At 47.0% G+C, this 18,605-nt stretch overlaps 2 protein-coding genes across 2 annotated transcripts in view; both read right to left on the bottom strand.

Moving 5' to 3' along the window:
- Positions 1–7,425, bottom strand: part of LOC308471788 (uncharacterized protein) — a gene marked incomplete at its 3' end in the record, with an annotated part of 143,068 nt that extends 135,643 nt beyond the window's left edge. The window contains exon 1 of the mRNA XM_080996065.1: positions 7,215–7,425. The remainder of the gene's footprint in view (positions 1–7,214) is intronic.
- The window catches only part of LOC308469666 (uncharacterized protein), a 50,906-nt gene that overhangs the window by 27,242 nt on the left and 5,059 nt on the right, over positions 1–18,605 (bottom strand). Inside the window, exon 2 of the mRNA XM_080992450.1 lies at positions 10–172. Within this exon, the coding sequence (XP_080848576.1) occupies positions 10–172 (163 nt within the window). The remainder of the gene's footprint in view (positions 1–9; positions 173–18,605) is intronic.

Raw genomic sequence — 18,605 nt, 5'->3', positions numbered from 1 at the left:
GGAACTCACCAGATTTCTCCTCGGGTCCTCGGAGGGGATGATCAGAGGTCGTAGGGAGGGATGCAGGAGACAGCTTGAGCAGGTCAGCTGTCCATCTTCCTCCGTCCATCCTGACCAGGTTTGGAGGTTCAACTTCTTGAGGAGCAAATAAGCCAAGGCAAGTTGTAGCTTCCTGGGAGGAAGGAAGAAGTCAAGGGAGTCTCAGAGCCCCTGCGGGGATTTTTTTGACCCTGTAGAATCCCCTATTGGGCACCCGCTTCCCAAGAGCCTCCACCCATTTTCAAACACCTTTGGCAATTCCTTCCGTCTGCCTGCCCCTTCTCCCTTCCTAAGGCTGGCATGGTATGGGCAGTAGTGGCCTTGTGGCAGTTGCCCAAAGGGCCACAATAAATGTAACAATGTGTACCCCTTTAAATCCTTGAGTATGCTTCTAATAAAGAAGTTATGGTAGCCTGTGCTTTATGAAACTGGCTATCTTGCAAGTTGCCACCTCCCAATTGGGGCAGAAATACAGCTAATAGGAGAATCACAAAGATACAGCTGAAAGCTGGAACATGAGTTGCTATATGATGCAAATGGCTGCATGTAACACAGGTTTCCAACATGCACACGAACACAATGTAACAGAATGCTGTGGGAATCAAAACTAAATCAGCAGAAATTGCAAGCGCTTGTTGCGCATGTGTATTATAATAAAATGAGGTAATGATGAATATCAGGAACGTGCAACTGCAAAGGGACTTTTTTAAGAAGGCAGGGGATGCAAGAAAAATTTAATTCTTTTTGCAACAACAAACATTAAAACAAGCAAAAACAGAAATAGGAGCATATGCAGAAGTTCTTGCGGAAAGGGGGCGGGGCCTTCAAAGGTCTCACAATCGACCCAAAACAACACAGAGGTCTACCTGTCAATTGCGGTCCAGCGCTTGGACATCTCTGATGTATATGATTGGTTGAAATAGAAATGCTTTGTTTGAAATTATATAAATACCACTGCCTGGACCACATATGTGGTGGAGTTGTGAGGAAATTAAGAAATTTTGGATAGTAGTACATGAAGAACTAAAGATGTTGAAAATATCAAAAACAAACAAACCAGAGACATATCTCCTTGGATTGACAGATGATGAGATACCACGGGGGGGGGGGAGAGAATTTTTCGTATGCTGCTAGAATAGTGATTGCTGCTAGGTGGAAGCCATATACTATACCCACAAAGGAGGAATGGATTTGTAAATTAAATGAATATTTAATTCTGGCAAAATTAACTGCTACAATAAGAAATCAGTTGAATCAAAAATTTAAAAAGGAGTGGAAATGTTTTGATGAATATATGGCAAAATATTGCTCAAAAAAAGATATGCTAATATGCCGAGATTAAAATGTGAAGTACTGGATAGAAGAATAATTAGTAAGCAAAGATACTAAGAATATGTAGATGATTTGAGAAGGCTGTAGAATGAAAAGATTATTGTAAAGTGTGGAATGTGGAGGAAATCGAGTGGGGGCGGAGGGAAGTGGGAGGAAGGAGAAAAGAATAATATGATGGACTGAGGAAATAGAAATGTAAATGTATGGGGGGTGGGGAGAAATTGGTGTTGGCTTTGGTATATCTGTATTGTAAAGTAATACGTGAAAACCAATAAAATAAGTTAAATGGGGGGGGAGGAGTCAAAGCCATGAACATGATAATCTGAATCAGGACCAAGTAATATTTAATGACCATGTCCTTCATGGATCACTGCCTTGTCATGGCAAAGGGGCTTGAATAACTCAAAGACGCTACGAGCTATGTCATGCATGACCACCCAAGACAGACAGGTCAAAGTGAAGAGTTTTGACTAAACGTGATCCACCTGGAGCAGGAACCAGCAAGCCACGCCAGTATCCCTGCCGAGAAAACTCCATGGTCGTATAAAAGTTATGACGCTGGAAGATGAACCCCTCAGGTAGGAAGGCATCCAACATGCTACTGAGGAAGAGCGGAGGACAAGTACAAGTAGATCCAGAGCTGATGAAGTGGCTGGGCAGAAGCCAAAAGGTCGCTCACTTGCGGGTGTGCCTGGAAGTGAAAGCAAAGTCCAGTGCTGCAAAGAAAATATTGCATAGGAACCTGGAATATAAGTAGGGAGTCAAAGAGATAAAAGGAACAACTGGTAAGTTTGGCCTTGGAGTTCAAAACGAAGCAGTGCAAAGGCTAATAGAGTTCTCTCAAGAGAACAAGCTGGTCATAACAAACACTCTTTTCCAACAACACATGAGATGACTCTACACATGCACATCACCAGATGGGCAGCATCAAAATCAAATTGATTATATTCTTTGCAGCCAAAAATGGAGAGGTTCTATACAGTCAGCAAAAACTAGACCTGGAGCTGACTGTGGCTCAGATCATCAGCTTCTTATAACAAAATTCAAACTTAAACTGTAGATAGGAGGGAAAACCACTGGTCCAATAAGATACAATCTAAATCAAATCCCTTATGAATACACAGTGGAAAAGCGGAACAGATTTAAGGATTTAGATTTGGTGGACAGAGTGCCTGAAGAACTATGGATGGAGGCTCGAAGCATCATACAGGAGGCAGCAATGAAAACCATCCCAATGAAAAGGAAATGCAAGAAAGCAAAGTGGTTGTCCAATGAGGCTTTACAAACCGTGGGGGGACAGAAGGCAAGCAAAATGCAAGGGAGATACCGTATTTTTCGCTCGATAACACGCACCCGACCATAACACGCATGTAGTTTTTAGAGGAGGAAAACAAGAAAAAAAATATTCTAAATGAAACAGTGGATGTATGATTTTTGTGGTTCATGCTGTGGCCACAGACATGTGATCTGACAGTGAGTTTGGAGTAGCCCAATGCAAAAATCCTGAGGATCCATGTGGATCCATGTTTGTAACCATGTTTTTGCACCACTGCAGCCCCAGGTAACAGTGGGTGCGTGATTTTTTTGGTGCAAACTGTAGCCATGGACATGCTATGTGATCTGATGGTGAATTTGGGGTGACCCAGTGCAAAAATCCTGAGGATCCATGTGGATCTGTGCTTTGTAACCACGTTTTAAGTGGGGAGGGAAGGAAAAGGACTCAAGGGACAAGGAGCACGCGTGGAGCAGGTGCTGCTTCTCTCCCTCCCCCCCCCCCCTTAAGCGAGCTGAAAAACTTTGCTGGAGAGACAGAGAGCCTGCTTGAAAGGAGCCTACCGGTAGGCTCCTTTAAAGCAAGCAGGTTCTGCTTCTCTCCCTCCTTAGCGAGCTGAAAAACTTTGCTGGAGGGACAGAGAGCCTCCAGCTGGAGGGACAGAGAGCACTCGTGTAAGCGGCTCCTGTCCGGTAGGCTCCTTTAAAGCAAGCAGGTTCTGCTTCTCTCCCTCCTTAGCGAGCTGAAAAACTTTGCTGGAGGGACAGAGAGCCTCCAGCTGGAGGGACAGAGAGCACTCGTGTAAGCGGCTCCTGTCCGGTAGGCTCCTTTAAAGCAAGCAGGTTCTGCTTCTCTCCCTCCTCCCCCCCCCCCCGCCCTTAGCGAGCTGAAAAGCAAAGCGGGAGGAGACTGAAAATCTTTCCTGCTATTTCCAGCAAAGCGGGAGGAGAGAGATACAGAGAGCCAGCTTGCTTTAAAGGAGCCAACCGGACAGGAGCCGCTTACACTCGTGTAAGTGGCTCCTCTCCCGCTTTGCTCCTTTAAAGCAAGCAGGCTCTGCTTCTCTCCCCCCCCCCTTAGCAAGCTGAAAATCTTTCCTGCTATTTCCAGCAAAGCGGGAGAAGAGCCGCTGAGTGGGGAGGAGGGAGAGAAGCAGAACCTTCTTGCTTTAAAGGAGCCAACCGGACAGGAGCCACTTACACTTGTGTAAGCGGCTCCTCTCCCCTCTCCCCTTTCGCTTTGCTCCTTTAAAGAAGCAGGCACTCTGTCCCTCTCTCATCTTCATTCAGCGGCTCTTCTCCCGCTGGAAACCACGGAGGAGGGAAGCATTCGCTCCATAACACGCACAGACATTTCCCCTTACTTTCTAGGAGGAAAAAAACGCGTGTTATGGAGCGAAAAATACGGTAGTTAAAGATACAGGTAACTGAATGCAGACTTCCAACGAATAGCAGGGAGAGACAAAAGGGACTTCTTAAACGAGCAGTGCCAAGAATAGAGGGAAACAATAGAATGGGGAAAAAACAGAGATCTGTTCAAGAAAATTGGAGATATTAAAGGAAGATTTTATGCAAAGATTACCATAATAAAGGACAAAAGTGGTAAGGACCTAACAGAAGCAGAAGACATCAAAAAGAGGTGGCAAGAATACACAGAGGAATTATGCCAGGAAGATATGGATGTCCCATACACCCCAGATAGTGTGAGTGATAACCTTGAGCCAGACATCCTGGAGAGTGAAGTCAAATGGGCCTTAGAAAGCACTGCTAATAACAAGGCCAGTGGAAGTGATGACATTCCAGCGGAATCTTGCAAGATGATACTGTGAAGGTGCTACACTCAATATGCCAGCAAGTTTGGAAAACTCAGCAGTGGCCAGAGCATTGGAGAAGATCAGTCTAGAACGCAATCCCAAAGGGCAGCGCCAAAGAATGCTCCAACTACCACACAACTGTGCTCATTTCACACGCTAGCAAGGTTATGCTAATAATAATAATAATAATAATAATTTATTATTTGTACCCCGCCCACCTGGCTGGGTTTCCCCAGCCACTCTGGGCGGCTTCCACAGAGACCAAAAATACGCTAAAATGTCACACATTAAAAACTTCCCTGAAGAGGGCTGCCTTAAGATGTCTTCTGAATGTCAGGTAGTTGTTTATCTCTTTGACATCTGATGGGAGGGCGTTCCACAGGGCGGGCGCCACTACCGAGAAGGCCCTCTGCCTTGTTCCCTGTAGCTTTGCTTCTTGCAATGAGGGAACTGCCAGAAGGCCCTCAGCGCTGGACCTCACCGTCTGAGCATAATGATGGGGGTGGAGACGCTCCTTCAGGCATACTGGGCTGAGGCCATTTAGGGCTTTAAGGGTCAACACAAACACTTTGAATTGTGCTCGGAAACGTACTGGGAGCCATTGTAGGTCTTTCAGTAGCCGCTCCCAGTCAAAATTCTTTAAGGCAGGCTTAAAATTCTACAAGGCAGGCTTAAGCAGTACGCAGACCGAGAATTCCCAGAAGTACAAGCTGGATTTTGGAGGGGCAGAGGAACCAGAGATCAAATTGCAAACATGCGCTGGATTAGGGAGAAAGCTAGAGAAATCCAGAAAATCATCTACTTCTGCTTCATTGACTACGCAAAAGCCTTTGACAATGTGGACCACAGGAAACTATGGCAAGTTCTTAAAGAAATGGGAGTGCCTGACCACCTCATCTGTCTCCTGAGAAATCTCTATGTGGGACAAGAAGCAACAGTTAGAACTGGATATGGAACAACTGATTGGCTCAAAATTGGGAAAGGAGTATGGCAAGGCTGTATATTGTCTCCTTGCTAATCTCACTTATATGCAGAGGACGAGATGGTTGGACAGTGCTCTCAAAGCTACTAACATTAGTTTGACCAGACTGCAGGAGGCAGTGGAAAACAGGAGTGGCTGGCGTGCTCTGGTCCATGGGGTCACAAAGAGTCAGACACAACTAAGTGACTAAAGAAAAACAACAGTGTCCAATCACAGATAGGTAGCCGTGTTGGTCTGCCATAGTCAAAACAAAAAAAATTCCTTCCAGTAGCACCTTAAAGACCAACTAAGTAAGTTCTTGGTATGAGCTTTCGTGTGCATGCACACTTCTTCAGATACACTTCTGAAGAAGTGTGCATGCACACGAAAGCTCATACCAAGAACTGACTTAGTTGGTCTTTAAGGTGCTACTGGAAGGAAGTGTCCAATCAGCATTCCATAATGTAGAAGCAATTCTGAGAATGTTCCTCTGAATGATGATTGCAAATTGCCATTTGTAAAGATCCGTTTCTTGACTGAAGAGGATAAAAAATGAATTTGGAACAACAATGTCTCAAGATAAATTATGTTACTTCAGCCTCATGTACATAGAAAGTGACAAGCTAAGCAGTTTATCATTTGATGATATCCTCAGTGACTTTGCTTTGGCAAAGGCAAGAAAGTATTTTAATTTAGATCATGTTTGTGTACTGTTTGTATACACAGTACACAATGAATCATGATAAAATTATACAGTTGAATGGGTATTGGGTAGATGCATTAATACAATTAGTCTTGTAAAATAATTTTAATGTACAGGTGTGTATAGTATTGCTATTATTCAAAATTGCGACATATTACTAGAAATACTGTCTTTTACACTCACTAAGTATAACAGGGTACAAAGGTCGGCTGTCCCAATGAAGAAATGTGGACTATTATGGCAATATTGTTTGTTATGAATAACAAAATCATTTTAAGTTACAGCTTAATAATTATTTCACTATTAATATACTTTATAATTGTATTTCAGTTCAACAATTACCTTGAGAAAATACATACTCTGTTATGTGCAAATGGTTTTAGATACCTATTAGGTCCATAAATTACCATACAGCCTATATTCAACACAAAAAACCAAGACAATCTGCTGTTGACAAAGGACAGCTGGACATATAAAGGGCCCCTTTACCTCCAGTACCTTAGGGCCTCATCAAACCTCAATCCGGCCCTTTCCCCCCACTACTTTATGCAAGGAGTTCAAGGAACAAAGAGCTCTTTGGAGGAGGCCTCAGCCCTTCCTTCTTCCTGCCAGGCCCCCCTGCCTTTGTTTTCCTCCCCATCTTCCCCTCTTTCTCCCTCTGCCATCCAGCAATCCATGTCCCCATCTCCTCTACAAAACGGAAGACTTGGATGTTTGGATGTTTTTGGTGTTTCTTATTTTCTTGGAAGCCGACCAGAGTGGCTGGGGAAACCCAGAAAATGGGGGGGGGGGTATAAATATCATATTACTATTACTATTATTACTACTATGGCGAGGCTGGTCTGCAATGCCCAACCCTCTCACCTTTCCCGCCTCCTTCCCTGCAACTCCCTTTGGACCAGATCTGGGCAGGAAGAAGCTTCTCTCTTTCCACAGTGGAAACCCCCCCCTCCCCCCCTTCAAGGCCCCATTAAGAGAAACAGCTCCCTTTCCTCCCTTCTCTTCTTCTCCCCGTCCCGGGGCTTCTCATCCTGGACCCCCCACCCCTTGCCAAGCCCCTTCCCTCCTTCCCCGCCGCTGGCTTTGCACTCACCCGAAATCCTGGAGATGGCGGCGACCCTGGGCAGCGGGGGCGGGAATGGGAGCCCCCGCCTGGGAGGCAGGATAATTGTAAGGGGAAAGCCTTGCAGTACCCAGCCAATGGGGAGAGAAGGGAGGGAACCTGGGCTTCGAGTACAGGGAACAGATGCTCATTGCCTTAAGGGTTAAAGCCAGAGAGTGGAAGCTGCTGGGGGAGGGGCTGCTCGATACTGATTTGGGAAAGGGGGCCCGGCTTAAGCGGAACAGCTGACCCGCCCCCTCTGCCCTTGTCCTGCAAGGAATCCGGTGAGTGCAAAGCGCCTCGGGGTGCAGCAAGCTTGGGGGGCGGGTTGTGCTGTGCAATGCAATACCCATGGAACTGGGGTTGGGGGAGGAGAGAGAGCAGGCAGGGAAGCGGTGGGTCAAGTGTGGGGGTATTGCAGCTGATTCATCCTCGTTGCAAAGAAGAGACAGGGGCCTCTCCCTGAAGGTTCTCTCTCTCTTTCACACACACACACACACACACACAGACACAAATCAGGAAAACGTTCTTCTGCATGCACAGACAGATCACATGAAGAGCCCTGTAGTTTGCTCAAGCCCATCTAGTCCCTGTTAATATAATAATAATAATAATAATAATAATAATAATAATAATAATAATAATAATAATTTATTTGTACCCCGGGGGTGGAGAGAGAGCAGGCAGGGAAGCCGCGCGGGGGGGGGGGTGCAACTTATTCAGCCTCTTTGCAAAGAAGAGACAGGGGCCTCTCCCTGAAGCTACGTTCTTTCTCACTCTCTCACACACACACCACACGAAGAGCCCTGTAGTTTGATCAAGCCCATCTAGTCCCGCACCCTGTTAGAATCATAGAATCGTAGAGATGGAAGGGGACCCTGAGAGTCATCTAGTCCAACCCCCTGCAATGCAGGAATCTCAGGACCTTCCTCATGGTGGCCAAGCCTGCAAGGAGGATGGGAGCCCAAGAGCATCTCTCCCCTCCGGTGGCTTCTGGGAACTGCTATTCAATTAAGCATAATAATAATATCCGGAGTTTTGGGCTGGGTTGCCATCAGTATGCTGATGACACCCAACTCTATCTGTTGATGGATGGCCATCCTGACTCGGCCCCAGACACACTGGCGAGATGTCTGGAAGATGTGGCTGGATGGTTACAGGTCCCAGGCCTCAGAGAGGTTAGGCTGGCCTCAGCTAGAGCCAGGGCCTTCTCGGCTGCGGCTCCAATCTGGTGGAACGCTCTGTCACAAGAGACCAGGGCCCTGCGGGACCTGACATCCTTCCGCAGGGCCTGCAAGACAGAGTTGTTCCACCAGGCCTTTGGTCAGGGCACAGCCTGACTCCCTCCTTTGGCAACCTGCACAGAATCTTGCTTAATCGGTTGCCATTAATTTGATTTTAATTAATTTTTATAATGAAATCTTTTTAGAATGTGTGATTATTTTATTGTTTGATTATTTTGATTATTGTTAGCCGCCCTGAGCCCGGCTTCGGCTGGGGAGGGCGGGATATAAATAAAATTTATTATTATTAATATTAATATTGTAGCAACAACATTATACCCGCTCGTCTGGCTGGGTTTCCCCAGCCACTAGGGCAGCTCCCAACAGAATATTTTTTAAAAACCAATTGACGTTTAAAAACCAATTGACATTAAAAGCCTCTCCATACAGGGCTGCCTTCAGATGTCTTATAAAAGTCAGATAGATGCTTATTTCCTTGATATCTGACGGAAGAGCGTTCTAGAGCGGGTGCCACTACCAAGAAGGCCCACTGCCTGGTTCCCTGTCATTGAGTTGATATAGACCATCTGTCCTAAATTTGTCGGCTTCTGTCAAAGAAGCAGAATCAGGAAGTTTTTTATGTTTGATGTCTTATTATGTTTTTATATTTTGCTGGAAGCCGCCCAAATTGGCTGGGGAATAATAATAATACCACTTGTTCAGTCTTAAAATTTATTTGTACCAGTGCATTTCGAAACATCAGAATAACTTGAGGTAATATATTCATACAAAAGCTTTGCTCCCGATTCATTGCAATCCTACCGGCTGAATTTGATCCGAGTCCTGGGATAACTCAGTTGGTCGAGCATGAGACTCTCGGGGTTGTGGGTTCGAGCCCCACCTTTTCAAAAAGATTCCTGCATCGCAGGGGGTTCGGCTAGAACATCCTCTTGGTCCCTTCCAACTGTTTCATTCTGTGGTCTATGAACCTCACTTATTCGCAATGAGAGAACCACCACAATTTTTTTTTAAAAGCAAAATGTTGTTAGAAGTTCTGCAACCCACCTTTGCCTTATAGGAGTTTGCCTTTGTAAAACTGGAGAGTGAAAGGAGAAGGAATCTCAGGATGGGCTTTTTTTGTGGGGGATATGGCTTTTCTGGTCAGCGGGCAGAAGGAGCTTGGGGCTATCCCTAGCTAGAGATCTGCCATCCCCATTCTCGGTCCAGATTTGGGTCTCTGCCTCCCAGGAGTTTAGACGCACACATGTTGACTGCAGCAGGCAATGGACCCCTCGCATGTGTAAACAACTATTGGGGGGGGGTCACTCTCAAACACCACAGAGACTGGGCATTGCTTTGAAGAATAGCCTGCAACCAACCACCTCCTGGACATTCTGGTCTCTCCCACTGCCAATAAAAACAAAATACCGGTTTACCTGACACTGACACAAAGGTTCACGTGCTACAGAAATGGGTGTCTAGAAGAAGAAGAAGAAGAGTTTGGATTTGATATCCCGCCTTTCACTCCCCTTCAGGAGTCTCAAAGCGGCTAACAATCTCCTTTCCCTTCCCCCCCCCCACAACAAACACTCTGTGAGGTGAGTGGGGCTGAGAGACTTCACAGAAGTGTGACTGCCCAAGGTCACCCAGCAGCTGCATGTGGAAGAGCGGGGAATTGAACCCGGTTCCCCAGATTACGAGACTACCGCTCTTAACCACTACACCACACTGTGTTTTAAAATGCCCTTAAGCAGTTGGTGACATTTTATTTTTATTTTTTAAATAATATTTATTAAAGTTTTCAGAATACAGAAAGTAAAAATGAAAGTACATTCAAAGCCTTATTTTCAAACAACCACTTTCTGGGACTCCCCCCTTCCCCCACCCCTACCATATTCCCCTTTCATATTGTTGTCTCCACAAGCTCTCACTTCTAATTTAAAACTTAATTTGTTTACCCCATTATTCAAATTTAAATTTATGCAATCCTTATCAATACCCTTGATAGAAAGACAAAAGATCTCTCCCCAAGGCCCACCCCATTTTCATTCCACAATTTCCCCCCCCCTTTTTTTTATAATAAAAACACACAGAATAGAAATGTAAAGAATAAAAAGTATAGTAGAAAAAAGAAAACCAATTCAGAAGATAGTTACAAGCCTTTGGGTTCTAATTCTCCCCCCCTTCCCCGGTTTAATTTCCCCCTGTCCACCAATCTATGTTTTCTGCCTGGAAATCTTAAATCCATCAATCCCATTTTTTCCCCCAACTCCTTGCAGGTTTTTCCCATTTTTAGAATTATTTTTAAAATTAATTCCTTAAATCTTTAATCTTTAAAACTGTCAAATTATAAAGCTCCCCCCATTGTTCTTTCAAGGTTGTAGTCCAGATTCCTCTTGTTCCGCTGCTAAGACGTTCTTATTCAGAAGTTTAGTAACTCTACATGGGTTGTTGTTATTCAGGAACAAAAACTTGCGTTCAGTCCCTTCCTTTCTTCAATAGAAAATTCTATTGTCTCCTTTTAGTCTGAACACCCTGTAGACAAAATACTGTTTCAGTTTTGCAGCTTTCCCAGGAGATAACCAGTTCTGTAAAATTCCGAAGTTTTTTTCGGCTTACGCCCATCTTTGTAATGTCCCGAAACTCCTCTAGGGGGATTGTTGTAACTTTGTTTCCAAAAGTCCGGTTGTTATCCGTGTTTTCGCCATTTTGTATTCAAGTCTTAACAAATTATAACAAATTGTAACAAATTTAGCCAGCAAGGTCCTCGTAATAAAATCCTCTTTAAAATTCCGACTTTGACAGCTACTTTGACAGCTGTCAAAATCTCCGGCTCTTTTCACCAGGCTCACTCCTCAATCGCCCCGGTTCCCAGGGGGGGGGTACGTTTTCCTTCTCCTTCAATTCTTCCTCCAGCACAGTTCTTGTAATTTCCCATCATGGAATTCTTGGTTTTATCAAAAATACCGTTCTTTTTGGGCCTTGGCTTCCCAATCCTTGTTTTAGAATGTCTACAATAGGGAGGGGGACTGACTTCCTTTTTGGATCCCCCCCCCCGCTCGTCTCAAATCCGAAAAAAAATTTTTTTTTTCTCCTTTTGAACCCGATTTCCAAATTACTCACGGGTTGTTGTTAAAAGTCCGAATTCTCAATGGAAGAAGTCAGCGTTCTCCGCCGGATGGCATGCGGCTTCGCTCGGCAGGGATAGCAGAGGACTCAAAGCACCACGCTTCTCCCCGGCACCCGATCCGTAGCCTTTAAAAAGGCTCCTTCACGAGTCGGGAGGGCGCTGACGGTGCCAGCCGAGTCTCCATGTCCACGGCCTCCGTGTCCGTGGTTTTTACGGGTCCCCGCGTCGCCGGTGCGGTAGGACCCAGCCCCTGCCGAGCAGGCTCCCTCCGGAGCTCGGAGGGAGTCCGCCATTCGGCGATGGCACCAACCCGGAAGTCAGTTGGTGACATTTTAAAGGTACTCTCTCTATCTCCAGTGCACCAGAGCAGCCTGTCCAGTAAAGACATGGATGAAAATGCTGAGGCACTGAGTGCTTCTGATCCAAAACATTTCCCTTTTCCAGCACACTCCATTGCTATCCATCCCTCTCCAGTTTTCCATTCCTGCTGTCCACCAGCGCCCCACCCCCACAGCCAGTTTTCTGTATCCACTGAGCATGTGCAGTTCTCATTGCGTGGCTTTGGCTATCTTTTCCCCCCACCTAAAAATTTATTGGACATACGTAACCAGTGGAGCTGCCTCAAGGTTACTGGTACCTCCCTCTCTTCCTTGGAAGAAGGGTTCCATTTTGGCCACATAAAGGCTGGCAGCTAGGAAATTGGATATTTGTATACGGGATTTCCTCAGACAGGGTGGGGTCACAAAGAGAGGGTGGCTGTCGCCTTCATGTCCTGATTGGGAGTTTTTCAGGAATGCCTGGATGGCCGCTGTCGGAGCCAGAGATCTGATGGATGTCAGGCCGACCCTGCATTCTTATCCCTTGCCCCAGGCTTCCCCCACAGTGATGGGAAGTGGGCCAGGAAATAAACATTTTTATACATTATAAAAGCAAATCATGGATTGAGAACATTATGTTTTGTAAAGTTAAATATTTTATATTATTTTCTTTTTTTCTACCTGTTAAGAGATTGTACATAATGTTTGTACAGACATGCAATTTTTTAATCAATAAAGAATATTAATTTTCTTAAAAGGTTGCCATTAACTTAATCTTCATTAGATCTGCTTTTAGCACAAGCATGTGCCACTTCCACTGCCCATCTTCCAAATCAGAGTAGAAAGCACACGTATCCTGTAGGCGCGGTTGGCTCTTCCTTTTTGACGTCGCTGAGACTCTCCCCCCCCCAAACGAAACAACAGCCTCCTTTTAAGCACCCCGACGGTCCCTCCACCATTGCTCTCAAGGCACATGTGAGATACATGTGCTTCGCTCTAAGGCCTTGTGGCGATCACACAGGGCCCCCAGACGTTTGACGGTCTATTGACCCTGTGCCACCACCGTGATTGCTTTCTTCGCTGCCCCCACCCCGCTTCTCTCGGAGACACACGGAGCCCAGACAGTTGTTAACATTAACAAACAATCAAGTTTATTTTTAAATGCAGGAACAAGCGTATGGCTTCAGTTTATTTTTCTCTTGTCAGTTTCTTAATCTTAGTTCCTAACAACTCCAAACTGATTATTCCAACTATCTATCTGACTCAACCTAATAATTCCTCTCACTCTCTCACAATACAACTCAACCAACCCACTGCCTATTCCTCCCTCTTCCTTCTCCAGTTCCCAAACCTCAACTGACTTTCAAAACCTCCCACTCTAACTTTTACTCCCCCCTTGCATTCTCACTGGCCAATCACATCACACCCATTTTAACCCTTTCCTTATGACCCATCCTAGGAAGCAAACGCCACAGGCCTCCTGAATCATCTTGCACTCCAAGACAAAGGGATGCACTCCAGTTAAAAGCACGCTTGCTGATTACAGGCGCGCACTCAGGAGAAACAAGAACTAGCCGTGAAAGGAAAAAGAAGCATCCCCTCTACAGTGGTACCTCGGGTTAAGTACTTAATTCATTCCAGAGGTCCGTTCTTAAACTGAAACTGTTCTTAACCTGAAACACCACTTTAGCTAATGGGCCTCCCACTGCTGCTGCGCCGCCTGTTCTCATCCTGAAGTAAAGTTCTTAACCCAAGGTACTATTTCTGGGTTAGCGGAATCTAACCTGAGGTGTATGTAACCTGAAGCATATATAACCCGAGGTACCACTGTACTTCTCTTCTTTTCCGCTCGCACCCACCCAAGGGCCAGGCCCATGCTTTCTCCCCTAAACCAAAACCTAACCAGGGACCCAGCTGAGGAGAGCTGCACTGAGGCGCATTCGTGGGAGCCTCCCTCTGAATCTTCCCAGGAGCAGGAGGACTGTATAGATTTGGACCAGTGGTTTGCAGAGGAACATAGTTCAGAATGAAGAAACTGGGAGATACTGGATGGGGAAGGGCTTGCAGAAGAACATCCACTAGCATTTCTTTTTAAATGCTGATAATGCTTTTATTGTCGCTTTTTTATTATTATTTCTATACCCCCTTGCTAACCAAGTATTTTTATACATATGAAAAGCAAATCTTGGATTGAGAAGATAATGGTTTGTAAAGTTAAAAAATGGCTTTAAAAAAAAAAATAGTTTGTCTCTCTTCTGAAATTTAATTTTAATGTAAAGTGTGTCAATATATTTGGGCTTGTTTATAAAGCAGAAGAGACCAGCTGCTCCTGGAAGCTAAAAATGAGCTCTGAATCATCAAAAGTTTTGCCTATAATTATTCATAATGAAAAATTGTAAGAAACATGAGATTTTCCACCCCTGAGCTTTTGAACTACAACTCCCATCAAGCTTGGCCGTACGGGCTGAGGCTTATAAGAGCTGTTGCCCAACATGTGAGCAACCCCATGTTGGATATCCCTGCTCTATACATTTATTTATTTTTTGTTTGTTTAATTTCTATACCCTTTATATTTTTTAAAAATAACTTCAAAGCGGGTTAAAGCATATATCAATAAAACATAAATAAAACAATTAGAAAAAAGTGAAATACAGTGGTACCTCGGGTTAAGAACTTAATTGGTTCTGGAGGTCCATTCTTAACCTGAAACTGTTCTTAACCTGAGGTGCGCTTTTGCTAATGGGGCCTCCCACTGCCACCGCACAATTTCCCTTTTCATCTTGAGATAAAGTTCTCAACCCGAGGTACTAATTCCGGGTTAGTAGAGTTTGTAACCTGAAGTGTTTGTCACCCGAGGTGTTTTTTTGTTAGGTTCTGGGCGAACATATCAGACGACACAGCGATTCTTCCAAAGCAGCTCTTTATTTGTAAGCTGGAACAGAACTGAACTGAGCTCAGTCAGCCTGCTTATATAGAGCTCCAGAACAATCGTAACTGTTGCAACTTTCTAAAACTATTGAATCACTGAACGTCACTTTCGATCTTTCATTTGCATACAAACTATCGAATCACTGAACATCACTTTTGATCCTTCATTTGCATAACTATCTACAGTATCCCCCTGCTGGCCCAGGGTGAGAACTTCAGTACATAACACCCCTCCCCACCGAGATAAGGTGTTAGTTACAATCGTAATGGTTTTCTTATATACAGCACTACACGTAATGGTTCAATTAGGCACAAATGCATATCGGTTACATTTCACATACTTAGACCAACAGTGATACATGTCCAACAACATAGTCCTTTAAATAAGTTGGGCACTTGGAAACTCTGCCAGACCACCGGGGACTGGTAGCCAAGTCCAGGGGGCCACCCAATTCTTGCTGAGGCTGTGGTGCGACCCTAGGTGGCATTGAAACCAAGTCCCCTGGATCCGCTGCTGTGGGTGGAACCTCCGCAAGTGGAGTTGGTGGAATGTCAGGCACGGTAGTGGTCTGAGTCTGTGGTAAGTCTGGCAGACCCTCTGAAGCGGCTTGGTTCGGCTTCATGCCGGCAGTTTGCAAGAGAGGTGTAGGTGGAGCCTCACCATCTGTGTCTGTTCCAGAGCCACGAGCGCAGTTGGGGGCACCACAATAGTGTCCAAGTCCCCAACCCTGCGCCTAAGCTGGTCTATGTGCCGGCACCACAAGCGTCCGTCTTCGAGTGCCACCTCTTCGAGCGAGGTCCAGTGACTACCATTACTGTTGCTAGCACCCAAGGAATGTCCCCCACAAAGTTCCGGGCAAAGACCTGGTTTCTGGGAACAAATGACCGTGGCGCGTTGGCACAGCCTGGGGGTTCGGGCACAGCAAAGTCTGGGTGCAGCCAGTCGAGCGGGGACCTGAGGCGGCGGCTCATAAGCATTTCAGCAGGACTCCGCCCTGTGGCCGCATGAGGGGTGATGTGTTGTACGAACAAGTATTTGGCAACCCGCTCGTGCCAGTCTCCCCGGTCCAGGCGCGCCAGTGCCTCTTTTGCTGAGCGCACCATTCTCTCTGCTTGCCCGTTGCTGGATGGATGAAATGGTGCCGTTAGGGCATGGCGGATGCCCAGTCCCAAAAGATACCTCTCAAAAGCGCCTGACGTGAACTGTGGTCCGTTGTCAGAGACAAAGACATCAGGACACCCATGCGTCGCAAAGAGGCCTCGCAGCACCCGGATGACGGCCTCGGTAGTGGTGGAGGGCATCAGGGCCACCTCCAGCCATTTGGAATAGGTGTCCACCACTACCATAAAAGTCCGGCCGTGAAAGGGGCCGGCCAGATCGATGTGCACCCTCGATCAGGGTGTCTTGGGCGTCTCCCAGGTGTGTCCCTTAGCTGCCGGTGGTGCAGGCTTCGATTCTTGGCACACTTGACAGGTGGAAACCCAGGCAGTGATGGCATCGTCCATGTTAGGCCATCAGACGTAACACCGAGCCAACGCCTTCATTTCGATGATTCCCGGGTGGCCAACGTGCAGAGCCTCCAGCACACGTTGACGGAGTCTTTGGGGAATCACGACGCGGTCTCCCCACAGCAGACAGCTGCGATGAGCCGAGAGTTCATGTTGTCTGGTTGCGAAGGGCTGGAACTCCGATCCAAAAGGCCCTTGTGGCCACCCCTCCACACCCAGTTGAGCACATGGCTGATGGTGCGATCCTGGGCAGGTGCGGAGGCCACAGTGGCAGCCGATACAGGCGCTGCCGGAAGATCCTCAGTCAGGAGGAGCGATGAAGCAGGAGCCGGGTCTTCCACAAACGCTGGAAGAGGACAACGGCTGAGGGCGTCGGCATGGCCCATTGATTTCCCCGGGCGATGGACGAGCCGGTAGTGGTAGGCAGCCAGGAAAACAGTCCATTGCAGCATGCGCGGCGAGAGGACCGGTGGAGTTGGTCGATCACCGGCAAGGAGGCCCAGGAGCGGCTTGTGGTCAGTGATGAGGTCGAAAGTCCTGCCGTAGAGGTATTCATGGAACCTCTTCACTCCAGCCACAAGTGCCAGTGCCTCCTTGTCGAGCTGGCTGTAATTCCGTTCCGTTGGAGATAGCATCCTGGAAAAGTAGGCGAGCGGTGTTTCTCTTCCGTCTGGAAAACGGTGACTAAGGACAGTGCCAATGCCAAAAGGTGAGGCGTCGCAGGCAAGGACCAGCGACCTGGATTCACTGTACTGTACCAGCACACTGTCCAATGAAAGGAGAGCCTTGACTGCATTGAAGGCGGCCGTCTCCCGATGACCCCAGGACCAAGGTGTCTTTGTGCTGAGGAGTCGGTGAAGAGGCTCAGCCACCGTGGCTTTGTGGGACAGGAACATGTTATAAAAGTTCAGCAGTCCCAGGAACGCCTGCAACTCCATCTTGTTCTTTGGGATGGGGGCCTGCTGGATAGCGCGGATCTTGGATGTGGTCGGGTGAAGGCCGGAGGCGTCAATATGATAGCCCAGGAACTCCACCTGTGGAACAGCGATCTGGCACTTCTCCCTCTTTACCTTGAGCCCAGCCTCCTGGAACCTGGTCAGCACGGCACGGAGGCACTCGGAACAGCTGCTGGTGTGAGTCTGCGAACACCAAGACGTCATCAAAATACAGTACCACGCCCAGAAGCCCTTGTAGGAGACGCTCCATAAGGCTTTGGAAGATGCCAGGAGCCACACTCACCCCGAACTGCAAACGGCGGCAACGGAATGCCCCTCGGTGGGTCTGGGCTTCAGCAGTGGCATCATCGATGGGCAGTTGTTGATAGGCTTGGGCAAGATCCAGTTTAGCAAAGACCTTACCCTCACCGAAGGAATGCAGCAGGTGTTGAACAACAGCGTGCTGCTGAAGTGCCTTGTTGATCGTGCACTTGTAGTCAGCGCCGATTCTCACCGACCCGTCTGGCTTGACAAGCGTGACGATGGGGGTTTCCCACTTGGCGTGGTCAACCGGCTCCAAAAAGTCCTTGGGCGATCAGCTTGTCCAGTTGTTCGTCCACCTTAGCCTTGAGAGCAAAGGGAATCCAGCGTTGCTTTAGCTTAATGGGGGCGACTTGTGGATCAAGGCTAAAGGAGATGGGCGTACCTGTATATTGCCCCAAAGTGCCGTCAAAAACCTCGGCAAAGTCTTTGACCAGACCCTCAGTCTCTGCGTTAGAGATGCAGTTGATGCCGGTGACTTCCAGGCCGAGGGCATCAAACCAGTCTAGCCCTAGGAGGCTTGGCCGCTGACCTTCGACCACCACCAGTCAGAGCAGGTCCGAAAAGTCCTTGAAGGCGATCCGGAACCGGCCAACGCCTACCACGGGAATGTCGTTTCCCTGGTAGTCTCTCAGGTGTACACGGTGAGAGTCGAGTTGCCTTTTGGACACTCTGGATACCAGTCTTTTGATAGGGAACACCTTTCAGAAGAAACATTGAGAGAGTTAACAGATTCACTGTGTCTGGAAAGCATCCCTCCGCTTTCCCCAAGTTCAAGGAGAGTTGCAAAAGTGGCAGGACAGAAAGCACAGAGTGTATGAGCTAAGGTTACGAGACGCAGAAGTGACGGGGCTGACTAGGGATGAAAGGGGGTTGACCTCTTCATTGGGAGCACCGCCATTCCTAGAAGACGGGTTCTTTGTTCTCTCGCTGGGATCATTAAAGTTTCTAACTGGTAAGAAGACTCCTTTTCCTTTGTTCTGCTTATCTATGGCCAAGAGGGAAGGAAGCCAATTCCC

This window comes from Podarcis pityusensis (assembly GCF_964106645.2).
Source record: "Podarcis pityusensis genome assembly, chromosome: 2".
Classification (NCBI taxonomy): domain Eukaryota; kingdom Metazoa; phylum Chordata; class Lepidosauria; order Squamata; family Lacertidae; genus Podarcis; species Podarcis pityusensis.
This window is presented reverse-complemented; position numbering and strand designations above follow the sequence as displayed.